This window comes from Varanus komodoensis, unplaced genomic scaffold (genome assembly GCF_004798865.1).
Source record: "Varanus komodoensis strain SLA01 unplaced genomic scaffold, ASM479886v1 scaffold63, whole genome shotgun sequence".
NCBI classification, from domain to species: Eukaryota; Metazoa; Chordata; class Lepidosauria; order Squamata; family Varanidae; genus Varanus; species Varanus komodoensis.
Genome location: NW_025336259.1, coordinates 2,911,319 through 2,937,950, shown reverse-complemented (window position 1 = coordinate 2,937,950; position 26,632 = coordinate 2,911,319). Strand labels below are relative to the sequence as shown.

The window sequence follows — 26,632 nt, the reverse complement described above, 5'->3', positions numbered from 1 at the left end:
TAAAATTGCCTCCCAGCATCAGAAGCAGGGTGACTTTTAAAACCAGCCACTGGGAAACAATAGTGGCAGCAGGTTACTTCTCTTGTGTGCTGCTTGTGGGTTTCTTGGGGGCGTCTAGTGGGTTGCCACAGGCAAATGGGACATGTTGGCCCTTTGCCTGTTCCTGCAGTGCTGCTCTCAATCTTCTGAAGGGGAAGGTAATAATCGAAGCCTTTTCCCTGTGTCCTGAGCCAGAATGCCCTGGATGATAGTGCCTTTTTGATTTGTGCTGAGCTGCTCTCTCTTGCAGGCTCTCCAGGAGAAGCTGTGGAATGTGGCAGTCCCCCTGTACTTGAAGCAGAACGCCCTGGCATTAGCTGCAGCAAAACAGGTAAAGCTGGGGAGGAGGGTGACGAGAGAAGAGCACATCTTGACCTCTGAGAAAACTGTCTGAGCTCTAGTGGGGAGGCGAGTTTACTTTCATCCATTATCAGCTCCTGCTCTGCAGATGACAGGAAAATAAATAACCCTCCAGCCGTTAGAACCACGGAGCCCGGAGCTAACAAGGAGAGACGAAATAGTTATGAAGTCAGCCTGTAAATGAATCCCCCAGGAATTCCAAGATTGGCCCTGAAGAATTTGTCAGTGTCTGTTGGAAGCTGTTGGCTCACCGCCAGTCTGTTACGAGAGATGTCAAGAAAAATGCAATTTAATCTTCCAAATATCAAAAATTTAACGGGTGCTTTTCCTAGGAGATCACCCCCCTCCCCCTTGGTTTGAGAACTATTTAGCAGATTTATTTTGGCAGTACAGGAACTGGGATGAATCTGGGGAAACGGTGCCCAGCAGTGAGAGATGAATGGCTCGCCACAGTCATTTAGCATAAGAATCACCTTACCTATAGGTCCTGCAACAGCACAGAAAACCCACAGAATGTTGAACTGGGCCCAGAATTCAGCTGCTGAGTAGCTTTCATGACAAGTGGCAGCACAGGCTTATGGTAGCGCATCTCACAGTCTATGTGCGCCATGTAGAGAAATCTCAGGAAAGAAATGCAGGTGAACAGTATCCTCAGGGAATGAGGGGGTGTGTTTGGTGGCCAGCTCGGCCTCACTTGCAAAACTAAGATATATTATGTAAGATAATGGAGGGTGGCTGGGCAGGCCACATGGCGTGTTTGCATGATGTACCGAACGGAGCTGCCCTGGGAGTGTCCAGTACTCCCTGCTTCCCTTCCTGCTCAAACAGTTCTTGTGCCTAATCCCTACACAAGATGGGCAGGCGCACATTGAAGAAGGGTCGGCTCCGTCATTAGGCAGAGGAGAGGGCTCAGGTGCCAGGAGGAGGCAGCGAGGAGCAGGGGGAGCTGCGTGCCAGGCAGCGCGCCGTGCAATCCTGCAGCCGCCCCCTGTGGTGCAGGATGCTGCCCCGTCCCCTCAGTTGATTAGCTGCAGGTCTTGCTGGCTTTTGTACATGGACTGGGAGGACCCAGCATCTTGTTCTTCAGCTCACGCAAAAACAATACATTGGGTGGTTGTGAGCTGAAGATCCAGACTGTTAACCGTTCTGTGGCACTGCTCCTTCAGCCCCATGAACTGCAGGCAAACCCAGGGCTTGCACAAATGCATGCGTATAGCAACATCAAAAGAAAGCGAGTCAGAAGGGGCCTCCTGGGCCATCTAGTCTGACCCCCGGCTCCGCTCACGACATGCCCACCATGTGCATGTCCAGTCTATCCTTGAATACCTTCCCCGATGGGGCCTCAACCACCTCCCTCTTTTGGTTCTGCTTATAGCTTCTTAGTTACAGATTGTCAAAAGGGAAGAATTAAAAGGCTTGCTTACTCTTAACTTTCTGCAAGTTATCTTCACCAGGGCAGATGTATGATGCTAATATGGATCTCCTGAGGTTGCTGCATTTTATCAGCATGTTTGAACCTGTCCTACAGACTTTTTTCCAGTAGAAGCCCAGGGGGAAATCTGCCAGGTCTGAGAATGTGGTGCTTCTCTTTGCCTAGATTATGGAAGAAACATACAAGATGGAGTTCATGTACAGCAGCCTAGAACACCGGCAGGTGGTCACCATCCACCACATGAGACTGCAGGCGAAGGCATTGCAACTTATCGTAACGGTGCGGACCACTAAAGGGTGAGGACTTTATGCAAGACTCGGAATGTCTGGCCCTTGCTGAAATACAACATGTGAAAGATAAAGCGGTGTTGTTGGCCAAGGGAGGTGGAAGTTCCAAAAGTACGGGGTATTTGGGGAACTGCTAGCATGATATGCCAGTAAAGTTAAGATTGGCGACTAGCCCAAGGATGGGGGTTGCCCTCCGTTGCAGGCCAGGTGCTGAGGTTGGAAGTACATGCTTTGCCGGAGGCCTGCAAATGAGTTCGTAGCTCCGGTACTGGGGGATTCCTTGTGTGTAGTAAGCTAACTAGCTTCCTTTAGGCTTGAGCTCTGGGTGTGAAGTGTCTGTGCTTTTGTCTGGGAAATTAATTGCAATGTTTAATTAATTGCAGACACTTTTTTCTTAATTCTCTGAGGTCTTTCATGTGGATTTTGAACTGCTGCTTGCTTTATTTTTAACAATATGGGGTTTGGGTGATCTTGTGCTTTTTTTTCATTTTGATTTCTAACAGCTGTTCATAACAGCACAACTTATTAACACAAATTATGTACTATTTAAAACATTGACAATAAATACACAAAGGAAAACAAAATGAAACAGTACAATAATACAAAACAACTCTCACGGTTCATATGTTTGCAATTTAATGCTATGTTTTAAAATCATCTTTCTTAATGTAGTGGTTAAGAGTGTGGGACTGGGACTTGGGCGATCTGGGTTCAAGTCCCTGCTCAACCGTGGAACCAGCTGGGTGCCTTTGGGCCAGTCACGGATTCTTAGCCCAACCTAACTCACAGGGTTGTTGTGAGGTGAAGATTAAGAGGAGGAAGAAAATTATGCCAGGCACCTTGAGTTCCTGGGAAGGAAAAATGGTGGGATACAAATATACAGTAATAAACAAAGTAAAACATTACCTTTTTGGCGATTTATCACTTTCAGTTTTTGAATTCTTGCTGTTGCTTTTAAAACAAGTTGTAAACCAGTTGTACCACTGATCTTATTATTAGTTTTGTTAGATTTGATGACATATGTTACTCCGAGAGCTTCAGTTCTAGGAATAAATGGTTTATAAATGCAATAAATTGACGCAGCATGAATATACATGCATAAATGCCTGCATGCACCCAGACATAACATGGGACTATGTCTTCATTACAGTGTAGAACCTTTCTTTGGAATGTGTGAAAAATTCTTGCAAGAAGTGGACTCTTTCCAGAGGTATGTTTCCTTGCGTTGGGGTTTCCTCAGCCTGGGGAGGTGCGCCCCTTCCTTGTCATCGGATAAGGTGCTGGGCCAGTGTCTGTGCTGTACTGCTTCAGGTGGGGACTCACGTGGCTGAATGGTACTCTAAAGATGAATATTTATTCCTGCACATATAAAACTTGTCCTTGGGTCTGAACCTGATCTTTGATCTGACATGCTAGTGCTGCTCATGTGTGGGTTTTCTTCGTTCAGAGAGGAGCATTCCATCACGCGAGTCCCCACCTGCACATGGAAGTGGTACAGCCCTGATGCCTATTTGCTGCCATCTGTTCTCTCTGTGGGGACTTGCTCTGCTTGGGGAAGGTTTTAAAAGCATAACGGTCCATACCTGGACCTGCCACAGAGAGAGAAAGAACACAAAGGAGGCCCGTTGGTAATTTTGTAAGCATCCTTATCCATGGTATTTTGGTCTCTTATCCATGGAAGTTTTAGGGTTGGAGCCAAGAGCTGCATGAGTGGAACTCCTCTTGCGCAGCACAACCTCCAGTGGTGCAGGAGGATTTCCCTGTCCTTGCCTCCATGTGTGTGTGTCCCCCACCTGCTCCAGAGCCCCGCCCCCATCCTCTCCTAATCCAAATTTGCAGATTTGGGGTGCAACTGAAGGGTTCTAGTGCAAGGGGAAATCCATTCCACCACAATAGAAGTAGGCAAGCCCCTGCCTTCAGTCGCTGACTGTTAGCCATACTGGCTGGGAATGGTGGCAATTTTATTGCAAAATATCTGGTTGGATTGCAGGATATTTGGCGTTAGCAGATGACTAGTCTTAGATCCAACCCTGGACTTTCAGCTTTTTGGAAGGCCTACAAATTCTGTGCTTGCAAGCAATGTGTTCTGCTGTCTTCCGAGAGCTGCTCGATTTTCCTGGGGATGTGGGGAATGTATGACCTGGTATCCCCACTTACTACCCACGCCCCAAGATACATCCCAGAGTACAGCTGAACAGTTGGTGCCGTCTGCCCCCGATCCTGGCTAGTGACTATTAGGGTTCTGCTTCGGGATACATGCCCCTGAGTAGATTGGCTTACAACTGGGTACCCTGGATTGTCTCCCGAGTGGGAAAGGCTGCAGTCCTGTGCACATTTAAGCAGAAAAAAGGCCCACAATTCCCAGCTCTGCTGACTGGGGCATGCTGGGAACGGTGAGCCCTTTTCGGTCTAAACCTGCACCAGCGCATCTACTTGGAGTAAGTGACTTGGCCTGCACTCTCAGCCTCTGCATTTGCTTCCTCCTCCACAGATGCTTCATTGCTGAGCTCCCTCACATGCAGGACAGTTTTCTGGACAAACTGCTTGACCTGATGCCCAGGCTGGTCACCTCCAAATCAACAGAAGTGGTGAAAATCCTTCAGGCCACCCTGCGGCAGAGTACGTTCCTTCGCCTCCCTCTCCCGGAGAAGGTGAATATCCCGCAAATGGGCAATCCTTGAACTAGAAAGCATTCTCTGTGACTTCGTCTCAATTCAGATGCACAACTAAACCATAGGTTGTGCATTGGGCACCTGCTCGCCCTCACCTGGAGTCCATTACTTACTTCCTTGCCTGTAGTAGCTGTGTGTTGTCATTAGGTCCAACTTACCACACAGTTAATGGAACCCTGATTGCTGCAGTGTGGCACACCTTGATTCAGCCAGCCAGCCATGCCTTCTTTCAAAAACACCATTCCTTTGTCCCTAACAGGTGCTCACCTTTTGGTGGCCTCTTGGCATGCTCAATTCTCACAGGTGGCTTTGCAGGGTGCCCCCCGCCCTTGTCTTCCCCACTGCTTAGGTTGATTCCCATGAAGGCTTCAGCAAACCTTGAGATCCCCCAAATGTGCTGATACCCTGCCTCTTCTCTGGCCCCATTCTGTCACTGTAGCTATCGTGACTTCACACAAGCGCTCAGGATTTGTGTACATGACACTTACCTCAGACATGGTTGGCTTCTCATCAACTTTTTGTTATTCTCCCAGGAGATCTTGGTTGTGTTGTGCTTTTTGACAGCTGCTTTTAAAGGGTTTTGTTAAATACACATTGATTTATAGGGATCCACATGCAGTGGTGGGCAGTGCACAGGCTCTTGCTGTCCCACTGTGCTCATAACTGTAATACGACTGTAATATACATGCATATTTAAAGTTAGCATTCACCAGGGCCATTTTGAAGGCTTTTGGACCCCTTTAAGTGGGTTAAAATCTTTTAGTTTTACTCTGAAAACAAGCTAATGCGGTCTCTTTTGGCCTCCATAGCTGTTCCAGCTGTTCATGTCTCAGTTTAATAAACAAATAAGAACAAGAGCTTTGCCCATGCATACTGCTCCTTGGTCCTCCCTTCTTGGGAGAAGCAATCGATTCAGAAAGGCTGAGTTAACCGTGGTTCTATGCTTTACCTGACCTAGAAAACCATGGTTCCTAGGTTTGGAATAAGCTAGTATATTAAACCAACTTCAAACCCAGGTTTAATATCATGGTTTGTTCCAAAATTGGTAACCATCATCCATCCAGTTTGGATGAAAGAGGAAACTGTGTTTAACTGGAGACTTCCTATTTTGATTATTCAGGCTGCAAAGGGAAAAGCGAAGGGGCTGCTCATGTGGGCAAAATGCTTGTTCATCTCTTGGCTAGTTATTAGGGCAGATAAGATCATCCAAACCAAGTCCATTGTATGTTATATTTCTAAATTTTGCCCTGCTTGAAGCGTTCGCGCTTGAAATATTTATTTTATTTATTTAAATTCCTCATTTGCCCCTTAATATCATAAAACCTCTAAATGTCTTACCTAAGAAATTCATAAAAATACAATATAAAAGCCAATATAGAAACAATATAGATTAGAACTACATTTCGGGCACAATGCTAAGCCCCCTGCCATCATCTGGGAGGCCATGGGATTATTCAGCTCTGAGATCCTCCAGCCTTGGCGATCGGACCATGTGCTCCTGCCACACCCCATCACAGCTGGCCCAGAGAGAACTGCCTGGGCTGCCGTCCATCGCTGAGGTTGCAGATCAGCCTTGGGGAGGGAGAAAGGGGGTGCTCTGTGGGGTGAGGAGGCTGGACTGCAGAGTCACGGTAATTCCAGCCTGTGTCCTGCCTCTTCCTCTTGCCAGCTCTTTATCTAGAAACCAGGCAGGCAGGCTGAGGACGGACGTGGTGGTTGCCAGCAAAGGATGCACTTAAGTCTCCACATGTGGAGCCTTGCATGGATCAGCAGCACAGGCCTGCACCCAAAGAGCCCTGCAGAAACAGCAAAACAGAGTGGTGCAGTTCTGCACTGGGGGAAACCTGTCTCAATAGTGTGTCTTTGAGAGGCCCTCCAATTTCACTGTGGTTTTCACCGCTTGGGCCACATCTGAGCGAGCTTTCCAGAGAGTCAGCGTAGCCTGCAACGCACAAAAGCAGTGCGCATTTTCAAGTCCCTAAAAACTGAGTGGGGGAAGGAAAGAAAACACACTGAAAATTATTTGTGTGGGTAGTCAGGTTTTCACAAGGAGGGTGTTGATTTTTCTCTTTCCTTCATCAGATCCACAGAGCAACTGCCACCATTATTGAGCCAAGAGGAGAATCGGACAACCCTCTGCGTTTCACATCAGGCTTAGTTGTTGCTTTGGACATTGATGCAACTCTGGAACATGTGCGGGATCCACAGAGCACCGTTAAAGTTCAGGTGGTGGGATAAGAACGGATTTGTTAACTTCTCACATTTCTCTGCCACTCATCTAGTAGATGACGCGCTCTGAGCAACGAACAAAAATTAAAAACCACGAAATGCAATATGATTAACCATAGTAGAAAAACCTTTTAAAAGTTGAAAACAGTGTAATAAAATTGGTGCGACGGCCGATGGTGATACAAAGATTTGTAACATGGTAACATTTAAAAACAAAAACACCACGAAAGGCCCAGCAAGCCTGAGAGAATAAAACAGTTTCCTGGCACCAAAAAAGATCACAATATTGACACCGGGTGAGCTTCTCTGGGACTTGCGTACCACTGTCAGGGAGCCACAACCGAAGAGACCCTATCCTTAATAGCCACCCACCTTACCTCATTTGGCAGAGTCACCAGAGGTGATAAGAACATATGCATTACTTCACTGGGGAGACCAAAGCTCACCCAGGATTTTCTGCCCAGCGCTGGTCAACCCGATGTCTGTCATTTGCAAGCCACGCATGATGGCAGCAGCCTGATGAAAACAGCATCTCTTTGTCTCTCCTCAGCATCCTGTACTGGGAGATGAGTTGGCTTGCTCAACATGACAACCCGTCACGGCTAACCAGCCATGGCAGGCTGTTGGGTCATCCAAACAAAGACCACTTCCTGCAGGTTGGCTGACTGGGCGGGTGGGGGGAGCCCCACTGAGGACCCGTGGCTTGTTCTGGGTGCCGTTTGAACTACCGTGGATTCTTGTGTCATCCAAAGCCAGCAGAGCACTTGCACTGAGGGTGACAAGGATTGTCTAACATGCCGCTCTGCAAGAGAAGCAAAGACCCCTGCCACCCTTTGTGCTCTCGCCCTCGCCACCCCCAGGTTCCTGCCTTGGTCCATTCCAGCAGAATGAGTACCACCATCGGCCCCACATTGCGGCTGGCCACCCACCAGTGCTGACAAAGTCCCTTTCTCTCTCTCAGGTGCTATATCCTGACGGTCAAGCCCAGGTGATCCATCCAAAGCCAGCCGACTTTAGAAATCCTGGTCCAGGAAGGCACCGATTAATCACTCAGGTTTACCTCTCACACACTGCCTGGACAGGTGAGTGTAATGCTTGGTGTTCGTAGTCTTACACAGTGCACTCTCTAAACAAGATACAGAAGGTCACCTGTATTAACTAAGTCACAGTCCAGAATAGCCCTGCCTTTCATTACAGTACCATGTGGCTCCTTAAGTACTCATCCATGTCACACCAAAAGGAGTTCCCCACAACACAACACAACACAACACAAAGCAGGACACGAACATGTATCATTACAGTGAGGAAGGTGTTGGCTTTGGAACATCTTTTGTTTGACAGGGAAAAGTGTACACAGGGTAGATGTCACTTGAGTAATTTCCACCCCCTTGGGGACTCCATGGGTTCTTTCTGCAGGAGAATAAAGGCGAGGACACCACCAGTCAATGTGCCAAGTAGCCGGAAAAGGCATAAATAGATGGCTTGTTGCTCAGGTGCCAGTCTCCAGACACCTCTGCACATTTAGTGCTGGAGAAAAGTTTCCATTTCTTACAGAGGGTATTAAGTTTGCTGCTGCCAGCTCAGCCGTTGTTAGGTCAACGAGCAATGTGCTTATAAAAAACAAGCAAAGCAGAGCAAAGATAATTTAAACCACTCACATGAAAGGTGTGTGTGTGTGTGTGTGTGTGAGAGAGAGAGAGAGAGATCCTGCAGGGCTACATCTATTCTTCTTAATCCACCAAAAGAATTGTGTTATCTGTGATAACATTTTAAAGTAGCAGATTCCAGAGCAGTGGCAAAGAGCCATGAAGTCTGATGGCCAGAGATGTACGCGCTTACGGTCATGATCATTAGTCTTAGCAGCAGCATCGTTGTGGGGATGGGACTCCTTAGGTCTTCCTCAGAGGGAGGTGGGAATAAGTCCTGATTCAGATGATGAGGAGGTGGAGGAGACTGAAGAGCTGAGAAGGGGAGGCGGGGATTATGGGAGAAGGGAGTAGAAAGCGAGGTGTTCATAAAACCATAAGAACCAGAACCCTTCTGAAGAGGAACTGGGGGATGGGGGATGGGCATGACAGAGCCAGGGGACAGCTGTCAATTATGGCCAGAAAAACAAGGAAGAATTGTAAGCTGTCTGAGTGGTTGGCCTCCAAAACAAAACCGCCTGGAAAGCTGCTGTACCGCCATTGCATGTCCCCATGGGCTAGATGGTCAGCACCCCTTGTTGGCCTTCGTTTTCTGCCTCCTTGGGTTGTGGGGATTTGGCGGTCTACTCGTGGTAAAGTTTGGTTTTGTTTTCTTTTCTCACCCCCCTGCTCACCTGCAGAGCCTTGCCAAGTTGAAGTGCAGCTGTTACTGGCGTACAGTTCGGACAGAAACAAAGCATCCGCGAGGGTTTTGCGGCCCACCTGGGCGGACAGCACGGAGCTCCTCCCGCCGTCCGAGAACGGCATCGAAGGAACCATCCCTTTCAGCAAACCCGTCAAAGTTTACATCATGCCGAAGCTCGGCAGGCGGTGAAGCTGACATTTCATTGCCCGCAGGAGAGCCGAGACACGTTCGTAACCGATGGGGCTTGTGTCCCAGGCGTGATCTCACAGATCTGCCTTCCTCAGCCTGTGCGCTGTAAATGGGCCGGACTGCCAACTCCCCTCATTCCTCCCCAGCCTCCCCTGGCGCCGGCGTCCTCCAGATCTCTTGGCTGGGAACGATGAAATTTGCAGTCTGGCCCATGCTGAGGGTGCCGGGTCGGGGAAGGCTGGTATGAGACCAGAGTGGGGCAAACCCACGGCTCTCCCCTCTCTGAAACTTGGGCTGTTTTCTCCGAGAATGGTGTGATGCTAATGACTAGCACAAGTGGAAATCCTTGGGGCGGAATCAGCTGTCAGGCTGGCGCCTTCCACATGAAGGCTGCTCCGTCGCCTGAGCAGGACCAAGATGCTCCCGGGAAGGGAGCAAAACACGAGCAGCACTCTCCAAATTCTTCTGTTTGCCTGAGGTTGGGAGGGGAAGCCAGCTGGGGCACCAGTGCTGGCAGTCCGTGGGCCCTTTCCTCCAGGTGGTCGGCTGCCAGGTGCCAGATTCTCCAGCCTTCGTGGCCAAAGGGACGCTGCGAAGTTTGGTTTTAAATGTTTGGAGGGCACCCAAGATTGCACTGTGCAGTGGCCAAGCTGCTCCACCCAGGCAGTCATCTCTGTGCTGTTACTTCTGGCCCCAGATCAGACACAACAGCAGAGTGTCCTGTGTGGTCTGGGGCTTGAAGAATTCCTGTTCCCTAGAGGCACCCGAGGTCGCACAACCTGCCCCTTGGCGGACCAAGTGCCTTGCTGGCCCCTTTGGGCGACGGACACAGCGCAAGGGCCGGTGGGGCCGCTTTTTTAGCTTAGTGGATCCCACAAGTTCTGCTGGCCTTGTTTTTGAACTTGATGGGCCGACAGTGGCTGTCGCCACCCCTGGTCCACACAGCTGGAGAGCCGCAATGTTTCCCTCCCTGATTTAGAGTTCTGACATAAAAGGAGCTGGAAATGCATTTCTCTCTATTCTAGCTGGAGTCAAACAGCGCAGCTCTGTCGGAGTTGTGCCTGATGCTTGCTTCGTGTGTGTTTGGTCCCTGTGCACAGCCACATCTGGAGTGTGCCCTCCGTGAGTTTCTTAGGCCCTGAACAAAGACCTGCTGAGAATGACTTCCAGATGCATTGTGGGCAGCAGCTGGGGCTGCCTGGCTGTTTGGGTTGCCCTTGCTGGAAAACGCCTGTCCAGAAAGGGCCTCTTAGCACATCTCCAGAGTGGTGTCTCAGCATCTCTTTGAGGATTCACAGGGGCTCTCCTGAGCAAGGATGTGCATTTTTGTATTTGGGCAGGGCCATCCGCTGCCACCGTTTGCGGACTGGTGGCAGTAGTGACCTTTTATCTGATACAGAACCCAGCATGTCTTGGAGGAAGGGGCGTGTTTTCATTCGGCAAACCTCGGAGAGCTTGCCCACGAAAACACATTTTAAATCGTACATTTTCTGCAATAAAATAGTGGGAGGAAAACACATTTCATTCGTCCCCTGAAATTCACCTTGTGTGTGGAGAGAGAGGAGAGCTGTGGGGTGTTTTCTTGATTGGCGGTGCTCGAGCGGGACCACTCGGCATGACCGAGATTGCAGGCAGAACTTGACACGCTCCAGAGTGGGTGGACCGGGGCTTTGGACAGGGCAATCTGCCATTGTTTTGGAAGGAGGGGGGCAACATGGAGAGAACAGACCTTGACTCCGGGGCGTGAGAGGCCCCCTCCCATCACGCTGCTTGTTGCCTGCTCCTCCCACACACCCTGCCGCATGGAGATAAGCAACATCTGCCGAGGTGCATTAGCTTGGCAGTCACTGGGATGAGCATTCCTGGCTCCGTGCCCGGAAAACGGCTCTGTGTGCTGACAGAGTTTGCCAGGGCAGCTCTGGGCTGTCTGAGGCAGCCACGGCTCGCTCTCATGGGCGGGCGCAATCGATAAAGGAGCAGGAGGAAGAGGGGCTGTTTTCTCTGCACTTCATCCAGGGGGTATTGTGCCCCGCAGTGTGAGAGGAGCCCGTCTTCTGGGGTGAGACTGCAGGCATTCATTGCTTGGATCACCCAAATTCAAACCTGGGCGGTTTCGAGACCCTCAAGTAGCCAGCCTGGGTGAGGGGCCTAATCAGAACACTGCACACCAAGCCCTGCCATTCCTCTGGGCTGACACGGGGCAGGGGGACCGGGGGAGACACCGCCAGGCCCGGCCACCAGCTCCTGTTAGGCCCTTCCTCACCGTTAAGACGGGTGAGCAAGTCAGTCCCAGGGACCAGGCCTGCCTAGCTCTGCGGCAGCCTTCCCCAACCCGGCATCCTCTAGAGTCGCTGGCTCTGGAGTGCTCCTCCTTCCCAGTCTTGCATGCTTGCTGGAAGATGGGTCCTGGAGTCCAGTACCTCTGGAGGGCACCAGGTTGGAGGAGGCTGGTTTGTGGAAGTGCTCCCTTCCCCCTTTGCTTTTGCCAAGTGACATTTTGGGAAGCGGGGAAGTGGGAGGTGGCAGCAGGAATCTGCAGGGGGCGTAAACGGAGGTCATGCTAGGGTGAGCTGGCACAGGAGTGCTCCATTAGGCAAGCCCACAGGGCCACGCTCCTGCAGCAGCCCCAGTTGGGAAAACGCCCCGGACACGCCACAATCTTACTGAAATTAAACGGCTGTTTTGAGCTTTCCTGGGCAGTTTTCCCATCTAGCCTGGTGAGAGCCACTTTCCGTGGGCGCCCACGGGATGCCGTGGCATCACACACAGGTGGGTGCTCTATTTCGGTTTGGAAAGCGTGCAGGGCTCGGCACTGAGCAATTCAGATTCCACGCACCTTGACCGTAAGAGCTCCCTTTTATTCACCCCAAGGCACAAGATGGCCGAAGACTAGTGCTGCCGGGAATGCCCTAGCAGGTGGAATGGAAGACGCCCCCCACACGAGCCCCTTGGGAGGCCAGAGTGTTGTATTCTTTCACCGCCTTCTCCGTCTGCAAGACCAGCACGTCGATGCCATGTTTCTTCAGGTAGTCCACGGTGGAAGCGGGCACCTTAGAAAGGCAGGAAGGGAAAAATGCATGGGAATCTGCCCTAAGGGAGCTTCATTTTTTAATTTTAGAAAGGGTTCGGGGCACAAGCTAGAAGCAGGCCCTGAGCTCCCCTGTGTGGAGGGGGACACTGCTCGGGGGGGGGGTGTCTGTGGCACATGGTAGAAACCCTGGCGGCCCACTGTTGCCCATCAGTGGCAACCAGTGCTCAGTACAGGAAAGTTTTCCACATTTCTAAGCTGCACCACCCGGGAATTTGCTGCAAGCTTTCCGAATGCTGCTGCCAGGAATTAGGAAAAAACTTGCTAGAGAAAAAGGCATTTCGTCCTAGCTGCTTTTGGGTATCCCTGTCCCCCTCCCCACCCCCATGGACGTTTTGGCCAAGAAGCCAAAAAAAGGGATGCGGCTTTGAAACTGAGGAATGAAGTGCCTTCGGCTCCCTCTGCTGGCTGTGCGTGTGTCTGTTACCCTGAAAGATGAGGCGATGGCTCAGAGGAGCCTGGCTGGCTGTGGCTGTCGAGCAGCAGCAGTTGGGAAAGAGCAGGGAAGGCCCTCTTGTGCTAAGTCTCAGCCAGCAAAATGGCCTGAGTGGAGCCAGCAGGCACGTGCCCGTTCAGGAGAGCGGTGTGGTGTGGTGGTGAAGAGCACGGGACTGGGACTCAGGCAAGCTGGGCTCTAGTCCCCGCTCGGCCATGGAGCCCACTGGGTGACTTCGGGCCAGTCACGACCAACCTGCCTCCCAGGGTGGTTGTGAGGAGAAGACTGAGAGCAAGAGAGCTGTGTAAACTGCTTTGGGTTCTTCCTAAGAAAAAGGCAGGATATAAATCAATAAATAACACAGATAAGTATTATTTATTTAAAGCTTTTATATCCTACCCTTCACAGTGTCACAGGCTATTATTATAGGATATTATTGTTAATAATTAAAATACAGGGCACATACCGCACCTGGAAGAAGCCACCACGTACATTGCTGTGCCGAGTTTTAGTCCACTGTGGGGAGAACTAACCCCCAGACCCGGCCTCGGCTCCCGCTAGCCAAGTCAGCACGACCAGTGGCCAGGAATGCTGCGAGGTGCTAGACTGCCTGGGAAAGGCCAGGCTGCCGTTTGACCCTCGCAGCCACGGGGCAGCGCCCCTGGACTCCCCGTCCAGCAAGCTCGGCAAAACGTACCTGCAAGGCCTCACTCATGCCACGTCCGATCACCAATGTTTTGGCACCCTTCTGAACCACTTCCTCGACGTCTGCAGGCTGAACGCCGGGGACGTGCTGTGTTCAGAAGCAGCAGAGGGGAGACCGGTCAGTACCGCCTGCTCTCCCCATGCCAATGAGAACATGCTTGGTAGAAGCCACGGGGTTGGGGAGCGAGGAGCTGACCCTCATTTCTCCTGCAGTCCTGCATCCCAAGGTGGACCACATGAAATTCTGGTGACCTCTCGATCTCCCCGGGAGAAGTCTGCCCTCACAGTTTGGCAGCAGGGCAGCAGAAGGGATCAGAGGGTCTTATTTTCAACAAACTAACTGGGAATTCAACAGTAGTGGCTCACCAGCAAAGAGGAGCCTTTTTTGCTTTAAGAAATGTCCTTTTGCTGCCCTCCTCCCGAATTTCGACACTGAATTTTGGCACTGATGCAGAAGTGTGTCCCCTAGGGCAATCTGGGGAAGGGGGCTGGTCACCAACAGTTGCCCAATTACCTCAGAGTAAGCGGCACTAAAAGTTAAGAAACTTAAGCACATACATGTATAGGAGTGCACTAGTCAACATTGACTTTTATCAACCACTGCAAAGAAGCAACTATAAAAGATGGTGCAGCTGCACCTGCTGTGTCCTCTAGATGTACCAATTTTTATGTATACAGACAGCTGAGCAGGTATATTTCTGAACTATGTAAAAAGAGCTTGGTTTTCTAGATCTTAATTTTCATTTTTAAAGGTTTCTAGTCCTTATGATTCTAAATGAGGCCCAGTGACAGAAGGTATCCTTTCCCTATGGAAGATCCTAGGGTCTTTATCTCCAGACGGAAGGACTACAGGCAGAGAGTGGTACGGACAAGCTACCTGGGATCATGTAGCATCACAGAATAGTAGGAAGGGGCCCTCAGGTCCAACCCCTGCTCCGTGCAGGACTCCCAGTTCAATCATCCCTCTTGGGTGTCTGTCCAGTTGCCTCTTGAATGTAGTGTGGGAGAGCCTCGGTAATTGGTTCCATTGGTGACTTAAAAATCACCAATCCTCTCCCTAAAACGTTTATTTCACGAGTTCTAAACATTACTGCATAGGTGGGAATATGTTATTGTTTTACGAAGAGCAGGAGGAACAGGCAGCGTGCCCACGGCCTTGCATCAATCAAGGGGCGAGCCAAATGTCTGTTCTTTGTCACCTGTAATTGCTGCAGCATCTTGGAAACGAAACAGCTGTTTGCGTCCATGGTTCCTCCTCAGACTGCGGTTCCTCCATCTTCCTGCTATGCATTGATGCTTCTCGCCTACCTCTGCCAGCGTGGGCTGCTAAGGCATTCCTTATGCATTGGTGGGGGCCTGGGAAGTAGGCGGAACGTTTCCTTGAGATGGCAGAAGTACAAAGGGCCACTCGTTTGGGTCTTTATTGCACTTGTTTGGGCCCACACTGGTGGGGAAAACTGGCAGCTGGGAGTGAGGCATCACTGCAGTGGCGGAGAGGAAAGGACGAGCTGGACAAACCAGTTCAGGGTCCCATCCCCCTTGCAGTCAGCTCACCACTGGCAAGTTGGGAGCAGGTGTTGCGGGGGGGGGGGTTTGGTTCAGGTCTACCCTATATCAAAAAGATTTTGACAGGTAGTTTTGGCTTTTTCCCTTAAGGCAAAGCAAAAGCAAAGGCAAAGGCAAAGCAAAGCGGTTTTACCGAGAAGGGGTTAGCCTCCACAGCATCACGAGAAGCCTTTTGTGCTTCCTGGAAGTGGAACCCCCTCTCCTTTCCCCGTTTGCAGAATCCTCGTCTCCAGAGAATTGCTTTTAGGTTGCGCAACCTTCCCCTGCCGATTATCGTAATTACAGTCAATCTGAACCGTTTTTCCCCTTTCAGGGGATCTGTCATGTGAGCTTTGCTAAAAGGCTCCATGGTTTTTAGAAACTGGGGCAGGCAGAGCGGAAGAGAGGAAAAACAGCTCTCCCTTTTTCTGTGCAGGGTCTCTTTATGGCACAGGGACTGTTCATCCCCAGTTGGGTCAAGCCAAGTCAATTTGCCACGTTCACAATAAGCAGCAGTACCACTTAAGCAAGCAGGCCAAAAATGCTAGTTGCCACGCCGGCTACACAACGTCATGCCAACACCTTTGGAATGGATGGCACATCCATGGTGGCTTTATTTACCGCTTGAACAAAAGTGCCCATTTGAATGGAAACTGACTGTTTGAGGCTGCTGGGGGGGGGGAGTTAAAAAGCTATCATGGAAAGTTAAAAATAGTAGCCCCCGCTGGAGGTCTATTTAGAACAGCTGTGTTCCCTGTGCACAGACTTTTTCTCTGTAAAGGCGGGCTGCCTACAGTCCTTTATTATGTAAATCTAGTTACAAATGGCAATTTGGGTTTACAAGGGGAAAGAAAACAAACAAACAGGACAGAATGAAACATCTGCCTCTAGAAGCTGTCATTAGCCAGAAAAAGGTTATTTTGCTCAAAGAGGTACAAGCTCTGCTCCGCTGCAAAGGAAGAGGCTTATAGCCCAATGAAATTGGCTGGGGGTGTCACTTTGGGCTTAGAGGAAATCACCCATCAAGTCTGAAAACAGCGATTCAGAGTCCTGTTCCTTCCAACAGCACCTGAAATGAATGGAAGTCAACCAAGCTCATCAGCCCATCGTTAAACTGTGGGATTTGCTGTCACAAGTCACAAGATGTGGCGATGGCCGCCAACTGGAAGGCTTTAAAAGAGGACTGGACAAACGCCTGGAGAAGGTTATCCACGGCTACCGCTCCTGATGGCCAGGTGGCCTCCCAGGCTTTCAGGGCTCCTAGAGAAAGCTCTGGGGCTCCAGCCCTACCAGGCTGCACCCTAACACTGTCCCTGTCTGGTAACAGGGCCTTTGTCTGCAGCTAATTTTCAGTCGAGATGCATCCTGGAAGAGCCCTAGGAAGCAACAGCTGAAATCAGGAGATCCCAGATAACTGAGAAGGGAGAATGCAGTCACCTACATCAGTTCCGGTCTCCCTCCAGTCCCACGGCCGGCTGCCTCCTGGCCAGACTTTGCAGTCCTTATACGTTGTGGAACAGCCTTTCACTGTCATCCGGCCCCATGAGAGGGACGCAATTTCGGGAGAAGACATCGTTGGATGGGAACCAAATGCCTGCAGGATCAAAGAGCAGAACAATTTGTGTTCTCTTATATCTATTTGTGATTTTGATACAGCACTTTTCAGAACCAACCAAAGGGGTTTAACAAAAACCTTGAGACAGTACGACAGACAAAAATGTAAACCCTAAACAGGCAACCTTTACAAAGTAATCCTTTAAAAAGAAAAATCATAAAGATGCATCTTGATTCCCAGCAGGATCACCCTCACCAGCATTTCTTTGTCAAGTCTTTATTACTGCATTCAAGTCTCTGAGCATGCACAAAGTGAAGAAATGTTGAACCCTTTCTGACATTCTTTACCCAAAGCTTTCTTTGTGAACCCTTCTGTCTGTCTCTCTCTCTCTGGGGGAAGAAGCACTGTGAAAATCGCCACATCTTTGATCCTTCTCCCATGTCCCTAATTGGGCCACCCTGCAATGGCGGCATCTGACTACTGGGGCTACCTCATCGGGGTGGGAGTTCCCCATCCAAAGCACCACCCATTTCCAAGACTCCTCCCTCCGGATCCTGTAGCTCCTCCCCGTTCCCACAGCCAGGTTGACTGGACCCTTCATCTGCCCTTGAGCTAATCTCTCCCATTGCTAAACCCTGAGGAGTCTCAGGACTTTGTCGGAGTCTGATAGTCCCACCAGGACAGGTAGCCTTCCATGAGCAGGTCTCATAATTGGAATCTGAACTGTCAGTTCTGCCAAATGGGAAGTTTCCCATGCACGCACCTGAGCTTTGACAGGACATGCGAGCACAAGAGTTAATTATTTTATGTCCATCTTCCTCCTTGTTTTTCCTAAAAAGCAGCCATTTTAGCAATTGTGCTATCAGCAGCCAAAGCAAAAACCTACAGTGGTGGTTTTGGTGATGCTATCCAATCACTGGCTGAGTTTTGCTGACCCAGCGGGTAGAAGAGATCAAAGCAGAGGTTTAGGAAGCGGGACTGGTTTTGTCAATGGTACTTCTATACCACTGTTCAGCAAAAACATTCTCAAAGCGCTTTATAAAAATCCATGAAAATTAGCTCGGATAATTCGAAAAGAAGAGAGCAAAGCAGCAGGGACCTTCCACAAGTAAAATCAACTGCTTCTTCCCAATTTCTAAGATCTTTGTCCAAGTGCCAACTGCAGGGGAAGCTGGGAAGGCAGCAGCAAGGAGCATGGCCTTCTCAGTGGTGGTCCCCAAATGTAGAATGATCTCCCCACTGAGGCCTTGCCTATCACCAGCCTTGTCATCCTTTCAGCATCAAGAAAGCCCTCAATGCTGAGATCTCTAAAGACATCCAAGGATAGTTAATGACTGGAAAAGAGTATCCATCCCAGGTGTTTTACAGCTCTACTTTGCACCATGTATTATTTTAACTGTTTTTAAACTGTTCATTTTTTAAATCTTGGAAATCAGTACAGTGCTTTATTGTACTGTCTTGTGATACAAACTGCCCAGAGAGCTTCAGTTGTTGGGCAGAAGGAAACAAATGCCCTCATCTGCTTCCAGACATGCATGACCTTCCAGGAAAGCGATTTGACACGGACTGATTGAGTGGACAAGCTCGCTGTGGGTTGTTGTGTCATGTGAACCTGGTCCAGTTCCCACAAGCTGGTTTGCTTGAGGGCAACAAGTCACCTTGACAATCCATAGGTTACTCTAGGGGTTGTTGTACCCATGATGCATTGTCGTGCCATCCAAATGGGCAACCAATCTCACTGTGGACACCAGAAACTGGCCAGGGACTCCCTTGGCAGCTCTAGCCAGGTTTGCCCAGCCACCCCACGAATGCCCTTGGGGGTGACTAGCACTAACTGGCTGTCCTCCATTTTGGCTCCCTGCAGCTTTATTTTGGCACTCTGAAGGACCGGCCGCCGCTGTGTGGACAGGATTGCGAGAGCTGTTAAGGCAGCTTTCTCAACCTCTGGGGAATAAAAATTAAAGGGAGGAAAAAGTTGCAGCAAGCTTACTGTGAAGGCGGGCTGTTGCTATGTGTCAGTGTGCCCAAGACTGCAGCCCTCCAAGGTTTCAGGCAGCTTTTCCCCCAGCATTACCTGGAGATACCAGGAATTGCGCTTGGGACCTTGGATATGAACAGCACGTGCCCCATGGCTGAGCTGCAGAGCACCCACAGCAAATGTGCTTCCCCAGAGCATACAAGCTCGACCAGGGCCGGTCTGTCTGGCAGAGCTCAAAGCCCCAAGCTGACCCGGGGGAAGGCACTGCGACAGAAACTTGGGGCACAGACCACATAGGGTCAGAACTGACCCTTACGTCAGGCCTTGAAACAGACTAGCAACCAGTGTGGCTGATCCTGAACTGGAGCGATATACTCCTACAGACCGAGGAACACAAAGCAGTAACTCTTGCCAGGTTCCAGAAAAGAAACCTTAAGAACAGGCCAAACCCTTGCAGGCTAATTCCTCCAACTACAATCTTTCCTTGTAAGCTGGTGTGCCGTCTTCAAAGCAAGTCCTGGCCGAGATTTCAATGGAACCAACTTCCACTGAATGTTAGCAGCGGCTTTAGGATCACCAATTGTTCTTCTCAGCTCCTGAGCCCAAAGAAGCGGTTTCCTTTCAACAGAGAGCTGCGAGAGACTGCTGTTCCTTTTCACTCACAAGAATTCAGCTGCCCTGATCGCCCACTGCACTGCTTTGCTTTGCCTATACCTGGAGTTTCAATCTGACAGGCATATTGCAAACCCCTACAGTTCTTTAAATTGTTCACATTTTCCAACCAATCCTTTGCAAGGAGATGGCTGTTACCATTGAAACATAAAACACCACTCGTCTCTCACTATATATATAAAAGCAATCTCTGGATTAAGAGGTTTTCCTGTCCTGCTGGAGAGCTGCAAGCAACACCCGCTGACACCGACACAAAGGATCAAATAACACAGACAGACCTTTCAACCTTATTCCCAAGGAAGGCACCGGCGCAGTCTGGTCGACAGGAGATACTCGTCCCTGACTTGCCAAGAGTGGACTTTAATCTCCTGCAAAATGTCAAACCGAGCTCAACCACTATCACAGCTCCAAATGTGTCCAAGATCATCTGCCTTCACAGTGTGAGAAAAGTGGATCTTTATTCTCACCTGCAAAATTAATGAGCCAGAACCATTGATGACTCCATCAGGGGTGCTGCTTAATAAAGCTTGGCTAATTCCCTGGACACAAAAGCACTGAACAGAATTATTTAAAAAGCCGTGCCTTGCAGCCGGAGAGCAGAGACACCAGCCAGTGCTGTGGCTATGTGCTTCTTTTACTCACAGGAGCATGTCGGTTGGCCCAGGGACTCCTCTAGATCGAGGGTGCTGAAGCCTTCGACCTCTGGAGCTGGATTCCGGCTTGGAGAAGCTCCCTGGGGCTGCATTTGGGGTAAAGGCAGCAGTCCCCCAAAGACTAGCTTATTTTAGTCTAAAATTTACTGCCATTTTCTAGAGTCTTTTAGATGGGATTAAAAAGCTGTGCAAAATCCTACTGTCCAGGAAACTCTCAAGGGTTGGAATGGACTCCTGGACTCAGGCTCTGCCCTTGCTGCCCAGAACCAGGCACAATGTTCTGGACACTGTAGAAATGAGATGAGCTTGGGAAAGCTGCTGTGGTGTCCATGAACTTCAGTTATGCAGCAGCCAAGGACATTTCATGACTGAGGGTGCCGGCAAAGCCTAGGGCAGCTTGTGGCATAGTGGAGGAGGTGAGAAGAGGGCTTGGCGTATAGGATCACAGAACTGGCAGAGTGTGCTTGGAATCCTTAACATGAACCATACTTGCCTTTACGTCTTTGGCTGCCGGACTGACAGCATTCCTGATGGACAGCTTTGCTTAACTAAAAGAAGGTTCTGTGTTTGGGTTTGTTTGTTCTTTTTTTGTTTTGCAGCAAAGTTAAAATTCAACAGGGTGATGAAGCTGGTGTTTATTGCTCAAGGAATCAGTATGCTTGATATTCAAGAAGGGCAGTATATCAAGCTCAGTGTACTTGCGGCAATCATGGGAGTTGCCGTATCTGAGGAAATGGTGGTGCCCTGAAACCTTTATAGACAACTAGTCGTTCAAGAAGTAATGGCCCCTGAAGTTGTGAAAAAGGGAAACGCTCTCAATGCAATCAGAAAATGGGGAATGGAACAGTGAAAGGAGAATGCACCAGAAAAGAACTAGTTTAGGGATTCATTTTTGGTTCATGTTGAAAAAGCATTGTGGGTACTCTCACAAATTGGCTGCCACAGGGTTGGGACCATGCATGTTCATAAAATGGCTGCTATGGGAGGCGTAGCCAGTCACAAATAGCTAATTTAAGAACATAAGAAAAGCCCTGTTGGATCAGAACCAAGGACCGTCCAGTCCAGCCCTCCATACAGATGGTGGCAAAACCAGCTGCTCACAGGATCCCTCCAGCAGGACGGGTGCAAGACCTCAACCTGCTCAAGCTCTCCAGCAACTGGTTTGTGTAGGCACGGTGCCTCCAGTAAAGGAGGGAGCACACAGCCAGCAATTTCCTAGAAAGCAAGCTGGGGAAACAAAAGGAAAAGTGAATTGCCACCCCCCCCCCCCAAATATTAGGCAAAGAATTCTTTATTTATTTATTTAGTAAACTTCTATGCCGCCCCATTCGCTGAAGCCTGGGGGCGGCTTACAATTAGAACCCAAATAAAGATAGTACTGGGGTGGGGGGGGGTCTCTTTCCTTTGCAGCAGGCCACCCTCCCAGTTAATATGTCCCTAGAATAGTAATAAAAACATCTTAAGAAAATAAAAATCAGCACTGTTGCCAGGGGAATGCTGGGAGTTGTAGAACATTTTTCTGTCTAAATATGCATAAGATTGTTCCTTTAATATTATTAAGGGACAGCATCACCTGTAAGCACAGCCCTCCTGAACTTAAGACCCTCTAGATCCATTAGCCTTACACTCCCATCATCCCCCAGCAAAAATGGTCAGTGGGATGACAATCATTGGTATAATCAAACACATTAACTCAGTTCACATTACCCTCCCCCCCATACTCTATATATGCCATAAGCATGGTAGTATGATATGCTGGGGCATTTTCTACAGAGCCTAATGCAGATAGGATTTAAGGCACAATCCTACACACGTTGGGATAGAAACCAGGCCTGCAACTCCCAGCATGCTCCAGGGGTAAGCATGCGCCAAGGGGCATGCTGGGAAATTGCAGGCCTGGTTTTCCATCCAGACTTGCATAGAATTGCGCTTTTGGGGCACTGCCAGGGATTTCATTAAAAACATTCTGTTTCTCTCTGAAGCCTCAAAAGATTGACAGGAAGGAGCCACCTTTGCACAGAATCACTCTCAGTTCAGCCCTAGCGACGGCGCCACACACCCCCCAGCGCCCACCCGCCAAGCCCCGCTCCGCTCAGCTCCGCTCCGCTCCGTCCAGCCTTACCTGTCCCGAGAGCTGACAACAACCTTTCCCAACCCACTAACAACTTTGGCAGGGCAAGCCCTCTCTGGCCTATCATTGGCCCCAGTCGAGAGACAGACACGCTCTGCGCCCACTAAGAGGCGCCCGTTCCGCACTCCCCCCTCCCTTCGTCCCCGCCCCCTTTCGGAGGACTGACAGCCGCTTTGCTCCTCCCTTTTATTATTATTATTATGACACACCTTTCCCAGCCTCCTTCGTGATTGGCTAAGGCAGCGCTCTATCCCCGCCCCTCGCCTCGGCTTCTTTTTCTCCAACTCCTCTCTCCCCGACACAGCCTCGTTTTGGTTCCTGTGTCAATCAGCCCAAAGGAAAGCAGCGAGAGGAAGCTCCTAGAACGTGCTGCCGGGGCCACTCTCCCCGCTCTTGCTCTCGCTTCTCTTCGAGCGTTCTCTTCTGCCCTCGCGGTGCATGCCGGGATAGCGCGGCCGGGCGACGCGCTCCAGCCACAGCGCCCCCTGTCTTCCTCTCAGGTACTGACCGTCCTCCCTCCCCGCTCCGCTTCCCTTCTCCTTCTCCATCCATCCTCTCAGTTTCCAAGATGGCGGCTGCGGCAGCGGCTCCCCCATCCCCTCCTCCCCCTGCCGCCCCGCCGTCGGGGGGCCCGTCCTGCCCCGGTTCGTGGCCCAACTTCGCCGTCGTCTGCTCCTTCCTGGAGAGATACGGCGCCCTCCTCGACCTGCCCGAGCTGCCCTTCCCGGAGCTGGAGCGAGTCTTGCAGCCGCCGCAGGAGCCCGGCGACCAGGGTAAGCGCGGCCGCCGGCCGGCTGCGGACGGGCCTCCGCACATCAGCTCGCCTGAGAGGCGGCAGCGCAAAGGGAAGGCGGGCGGGGGGGGCATTTAAACGGCCTAGGAAGTCCTTTGCTCCCCCCGCCCCGCCGAAACGCACACAACAGGGCCCTCCCCGAGTGTCACCTCAGCTTCTCCCCCCCCCACTTCCCTCTCGGACTACTTTGTGGGGGCTCGACCCCCATTCTTTGAAGGAGGCGGGGCTCTGCAGGGGTGTCCATTCCTCCTCCCCCCTTCTTGGGGGCAGGCCCCTCCCACCCATAGTGGGCACCCCCTCCCGCATGGAGGGGGGAACTTCCTCGTTTGGAGTGGGTAATTGGGGAGGATGAACAGAAAGAAGAGCGAGTGAGGCGTGTGCTCCCCCGCCCCGTGTCCAGTTTGCATTGGGGCTGCTGCTCATTCCTGCTTTGCTCTGTTTTTCTCAAAGGTGCGAGAAGGGGGTGCGCCTGGTTTGATTTGAATTGTGCTGTATGGGGAGGGGGTGCCGTATTCGGAGTGACCTGAGCGGAAGGGGGCTCCCTGCCCCGAGGAGCTGACAGCTGAATTCAGGTAGAGGGAGGAAAGAGCGAGTTGACGGGGTAATAAGGGAGCTTCATGTAAATCAGGTATGCGTGGGCCTTGCTACCATTGGGTAAGAGGATGAATGACTAATTTCCCTTGGGATCTTTGGAAGATCTTTTTGGGGATCTTGCCAGTTCCATCCTGATCCTATATCATTCGATATCATGGTCCCTCTTTCTTATGGCAATATATAAAGTAGAAAAAGGGGTACAGCTTTCCTCCAAAGCAGAGAAATCTTTGTTTTGAGATGTACAGGGTTGCAAGTTTTTCCTGGTTAATCTCTCTTGTGATGTTCTCCATGACCGCCTTTGTGCTGGGGAGAGGCTCCTATTGCCATTGAGAGCCCCTTCCAACCCTTTCTCACCTGTGCAGGGCTGGCTGCTCACCTTCGACTTTGGTTCCTGAGGTGTTGCTCTTTTTCCTTCCCTGTTTGTGGGAGCACGACTATCATTGTTTTATTTCTTGCCTGTCCCACAGGGGCAAAAAATGTAGGAAGGCCTTATGTCTTTATCCCTTTCCTCTTTGCAGTTCTGGAATATGTTGACATTTACTTGCATTTGTGAAATTCACAGGCAATTAAGAAAGGAATGGGAAAGAAAAGTGTGTGATTTTCTGTTTGCTTGAATACTGCTTGGTTCATGTTTGTTTGAGAAATGGGAACAAGACTGGTGAAGATGGATGAGGGCTGAGGGTGTTTGGTGAGATCAGGTAGCCTCCATCAGCCTTCTCCAACCTGGTATCTTCCTGATGCTGCATCCTCCAGATGTATTGAAATAAAAAAAGATGATTTAGACTTCAACTGCCATCAACCCCAGCTAGCAAATTCAGTAGTCAAGTAATAGGAGTTGTAATTCACAATATCTGGAGTGCACCAGGCTGCGGAAAGCTGGTTTCCATGTTATTTCTTTAAAACTAGATGGGGCAAAAGACAGGTCCATCAGTGATCTACTGAGCAATTTCTGGGAGACCACCCAGTGCCTCCTGGGTGCTGGGATGCTTGCAAGTCATGTGATCTAGGTGGATCCTGGTCTTATCCAGCAAGGTGCTTCTTATGTTCTTGGTAAGACAGCATACACAGGAGTCCTCAACAAAGATTAGCTATGCCTTCAGTGTTACGAGATCCTGAATAAATCTGAGTAAACTTGAGTACATTTTGAAGACAGTTGTGATCATGGTGATTTAAAGAAAGTGTAAAAAGTAGACCATGTCAAACAGAATTCAGCCTATTGGTGCCACTTGGTTGCCCTAGTTCATGTGCCATCTTTAGATTTATAAGCTGCAAAAAGAGTTTAGCTTACTGATGCCTTCAGGCTTGATCTCCCCAACCCACATGCCATCTCTAGATCTCTACAGCTGCATGAATATTTGGCGTTGATCTGTTTTTCTTCTTTGCTCCTTATTGCTTAATGTGCATGAATGATTCCTTTTGAGCTAGCCTGGGTTAGAGGTGGGGTGGGCAGAGAAATCTGTTGCTTTGTATTTTTAGTAGAGTGTATGTGTTTTCATGGGTGTGCATGCTTCTGTTTACTGCCAAGTTACAGAGATGGCAGCAGCTCAGGCAGATGACCATGCAGCCCCATATAAATTTCCAGTATGTAGAGATACGTAGAACTCGGTCTTGCCTGTAGCATACAGAACAGCGCTGAAACTTCCTTTGACTGGTTCTAGGGACCAGCCAGACTTGGAGCATTTTCCTGGGAAGATCTTTGCGGAGTGAGAAGGCATGTTTTTATTTTAGAATCAAATATTGTCTTGAAACTCTCGTTGAGCTTCTCAGCTTTATTTTCTCAAACGGAGTCCTGTTTTTAAGTGTCTTTGCCTTTGTTGTTATTGAAGGGCATGCCTCCCCCCACTCTGCTCAGGTAACAAAATTTAACTGCCCTCAAAGTGATACCAACCCCTCCAAATTACAGGCCTTGTTATAGGATAGACGACTGTTGTTGGCAGTTGAGACATTGCTGGTGCATTTAATGAGACTGAAAATTATCTGTGGATGGCTTCTTTGTTGATAGTGCTTTTAGAATGAGCAATCAAAATAATTCAAATCTTAAAGCATCTCTTTAACTGTCTTAATAAATTGCCTGGCACGCAACTGTAATTTCCAATAATGTTGTGAATAGCTTTGCATCGCTTCCAGATTCTTCATTACCAGTTAGTTCTTTGCAAGATATCAGGGGAATGTATATTCTTGATTAGATATGCTTTTAATACATATTTGTAAAGTGAGTAGTTAAAGCGTTCATTGGAATATGCAGTTTTGTGTTAAGTGTACAGCATTTTCATTATTCATATGAAACTTTCTTTTGTGAATTACCCAGTTGTTGCTGCTGTTGTTGCCCCCATTTGTACTTGGTTGTGGAGACAAAAGTGTTGTGGATATTCCATGCTGGTTTGTCAGGTGGCGGCAAAGAATGTCTTTGCTATCCAATTGCCTAGGGAATCCTGGGAACTGTAGTTCCATGAAGGACACCAGGGATATCTAGATCAGTTACTTCCTTCTCCAAACTACAATTTCCAAGATACTTTGACTGAAGTCTTGACATTTCTAAAATCCTATAAATAAACTTTTAATTAGGCTGTAGTCCTTTGCCTGTATAGAAGCAAGTCTCCAAGAAAATGCTTGTATGACTACTCTGTAAGATATTTTGCTGTCATTTTGCTGTCATTTTGTCATTTATAAAATGAGGTAAAATTTTTGATAATCATTTCCTAAATTGCTTTTTACTACAAAGGAGTCTAAGTGATACCAGTATACTGTCCTTTGAGGCTGTGCCCAAACCAAACATGGAACATTTTTCAAAAAACCACTGTCTGATCCTTCAGTGCAAGTTTAGAGTTATGGAAGGAATGAAGTTCAGTAGTTCCCAGTTCAAAACTCACCTTTCCAATGAGCTCATGAAGTAGACTTTTCTATACAGAGCTTTTAGAATAGCATGGGATAAACTAGAGATGT

The 26,632-nt window shown here is 49.5% G+C and overlaps 3 protein-coding genes across 6 annotated transcripts in view; 2 read left to right on the top strand and 1 right to left on the bottom strand.

Annotated features, from left to right (window-relative positions):
- Window positions 1-11,058, top strand: part of INTS4 (integrator complex subunit 4) — a 34,489-nt gene extending 23,431 nt beyond the window's left edge. For both annotated transcript variants that reach the window (XM_044450167.1, XM_044450166.1), the window contains exons 17-23: window positions 290-370; window positions 1,997-2,127; window positions 3,269-3,328; window positions 4,610-4,769; window positions 6,873-7,016; window positions 7,981-8,101; window positions 9,346-11,058. In XM_044450167.1, coding sequence (XP_044306102.1) covers window positions 290-370; window positions 1,997-2,127; window positions 3,269-3,328; window positions 4,610-4,769; window positions 6,873-7,016; window positions 7,981-8,101; window positions 9,346-9,539 — 891 coding nt within the window. In that variant the 3' untranslated portion in view covers window positions 9,540-11,058. The remainder of the gene's footprint in view (window positions 1-289; window positions 371-1,996; window positions 2,128-3,268; window positions 3,329-4,609; window positions 4,770-6,872; window positions 7,017-7,980; window positions 8,102-9,345) is intronic.
- A 1,318-nt stretch (window positions 11,059-12,376) lies between these two features.
- AAMDC (adipogenesis associated Mth938 domain containing) lies at window positions 12,377-22,374 on the bottom strand. 2 transcript variants are annotated; one of them, XM_044450168.1, is made up of 4 exons: window positions 22,294-22,374; window positions 16,755-16,907; window positions 13,761-13,856; window positions 12,377-12,589 (listed from the first exon to the last, which is right to left on the bottom strand). In XM_044450168.1, exons 2-4 carry the CDS (start codon window positions 16,884-16,886, stop codon window positions 12,449-12,451), a joined length of 369 nt encoding a protein of 122 aa, XP_044306103.1. In that variant the 5' UTR covers window positions 16,887-16,907; window positions 22,294-22,374; the 3' UTR covers window positions 12,377-12,448. The 2 variants fall into 2 exon arrangements, with proteins under 2 accessions (XP_044306103.1, XP_044306104.1); XM_044450169.1 differs by lacking the exon at window positions 22,294-22,374 and adding an exon at window positions 19,797-21,219.
- A 486-nt stretch (window positions 22,375-22,860) lies between these two features.
- Window positions 22,861-26,632, top strand: part of RSF1 (remodeling and spacing factor 1) — a 57,632-nt gene continuing 53,860 nt past the window's right edge. For both annotated transcript variants that reach the window (XM_044450156.1, XM_044450155.1), the window contains exon 1: window positions 22,861-23,075. In XM_044450156.1, coding sequence (XP_044306091.1) covers window positions 22,871-23,075 — 205 coding nt within the window. In that variant the 5' untranslated portion in view covers window positions 22,861-22,870. The remainder of the gene's footprint in view (window positions 23,076-26,632) is intronic.

Coding starts and splice junctions, on each gene's coding strand:
- AAMDC (XM_044450168.1), bottom strand. CDS start 16,886: ATGTCTTCTCCCGAAATTGCGTCCCTCTCATGGGGCCGGATGACAGTG. Junction 13,857..16,754: donor GGAGGGAGACCGGAACTGAT/GTAGGTGACTGC, acceptor TTCTGAACACAG/CACGTCCCCGGCGTTCAGCC. Junction 12,590..13,760: donor GCATGAGTGAGGCCTTGCAG/GTACGTTTTGCC, acceptor TGCCTTTCTAAG/GTGCCCGCTTCCACCGTGGA.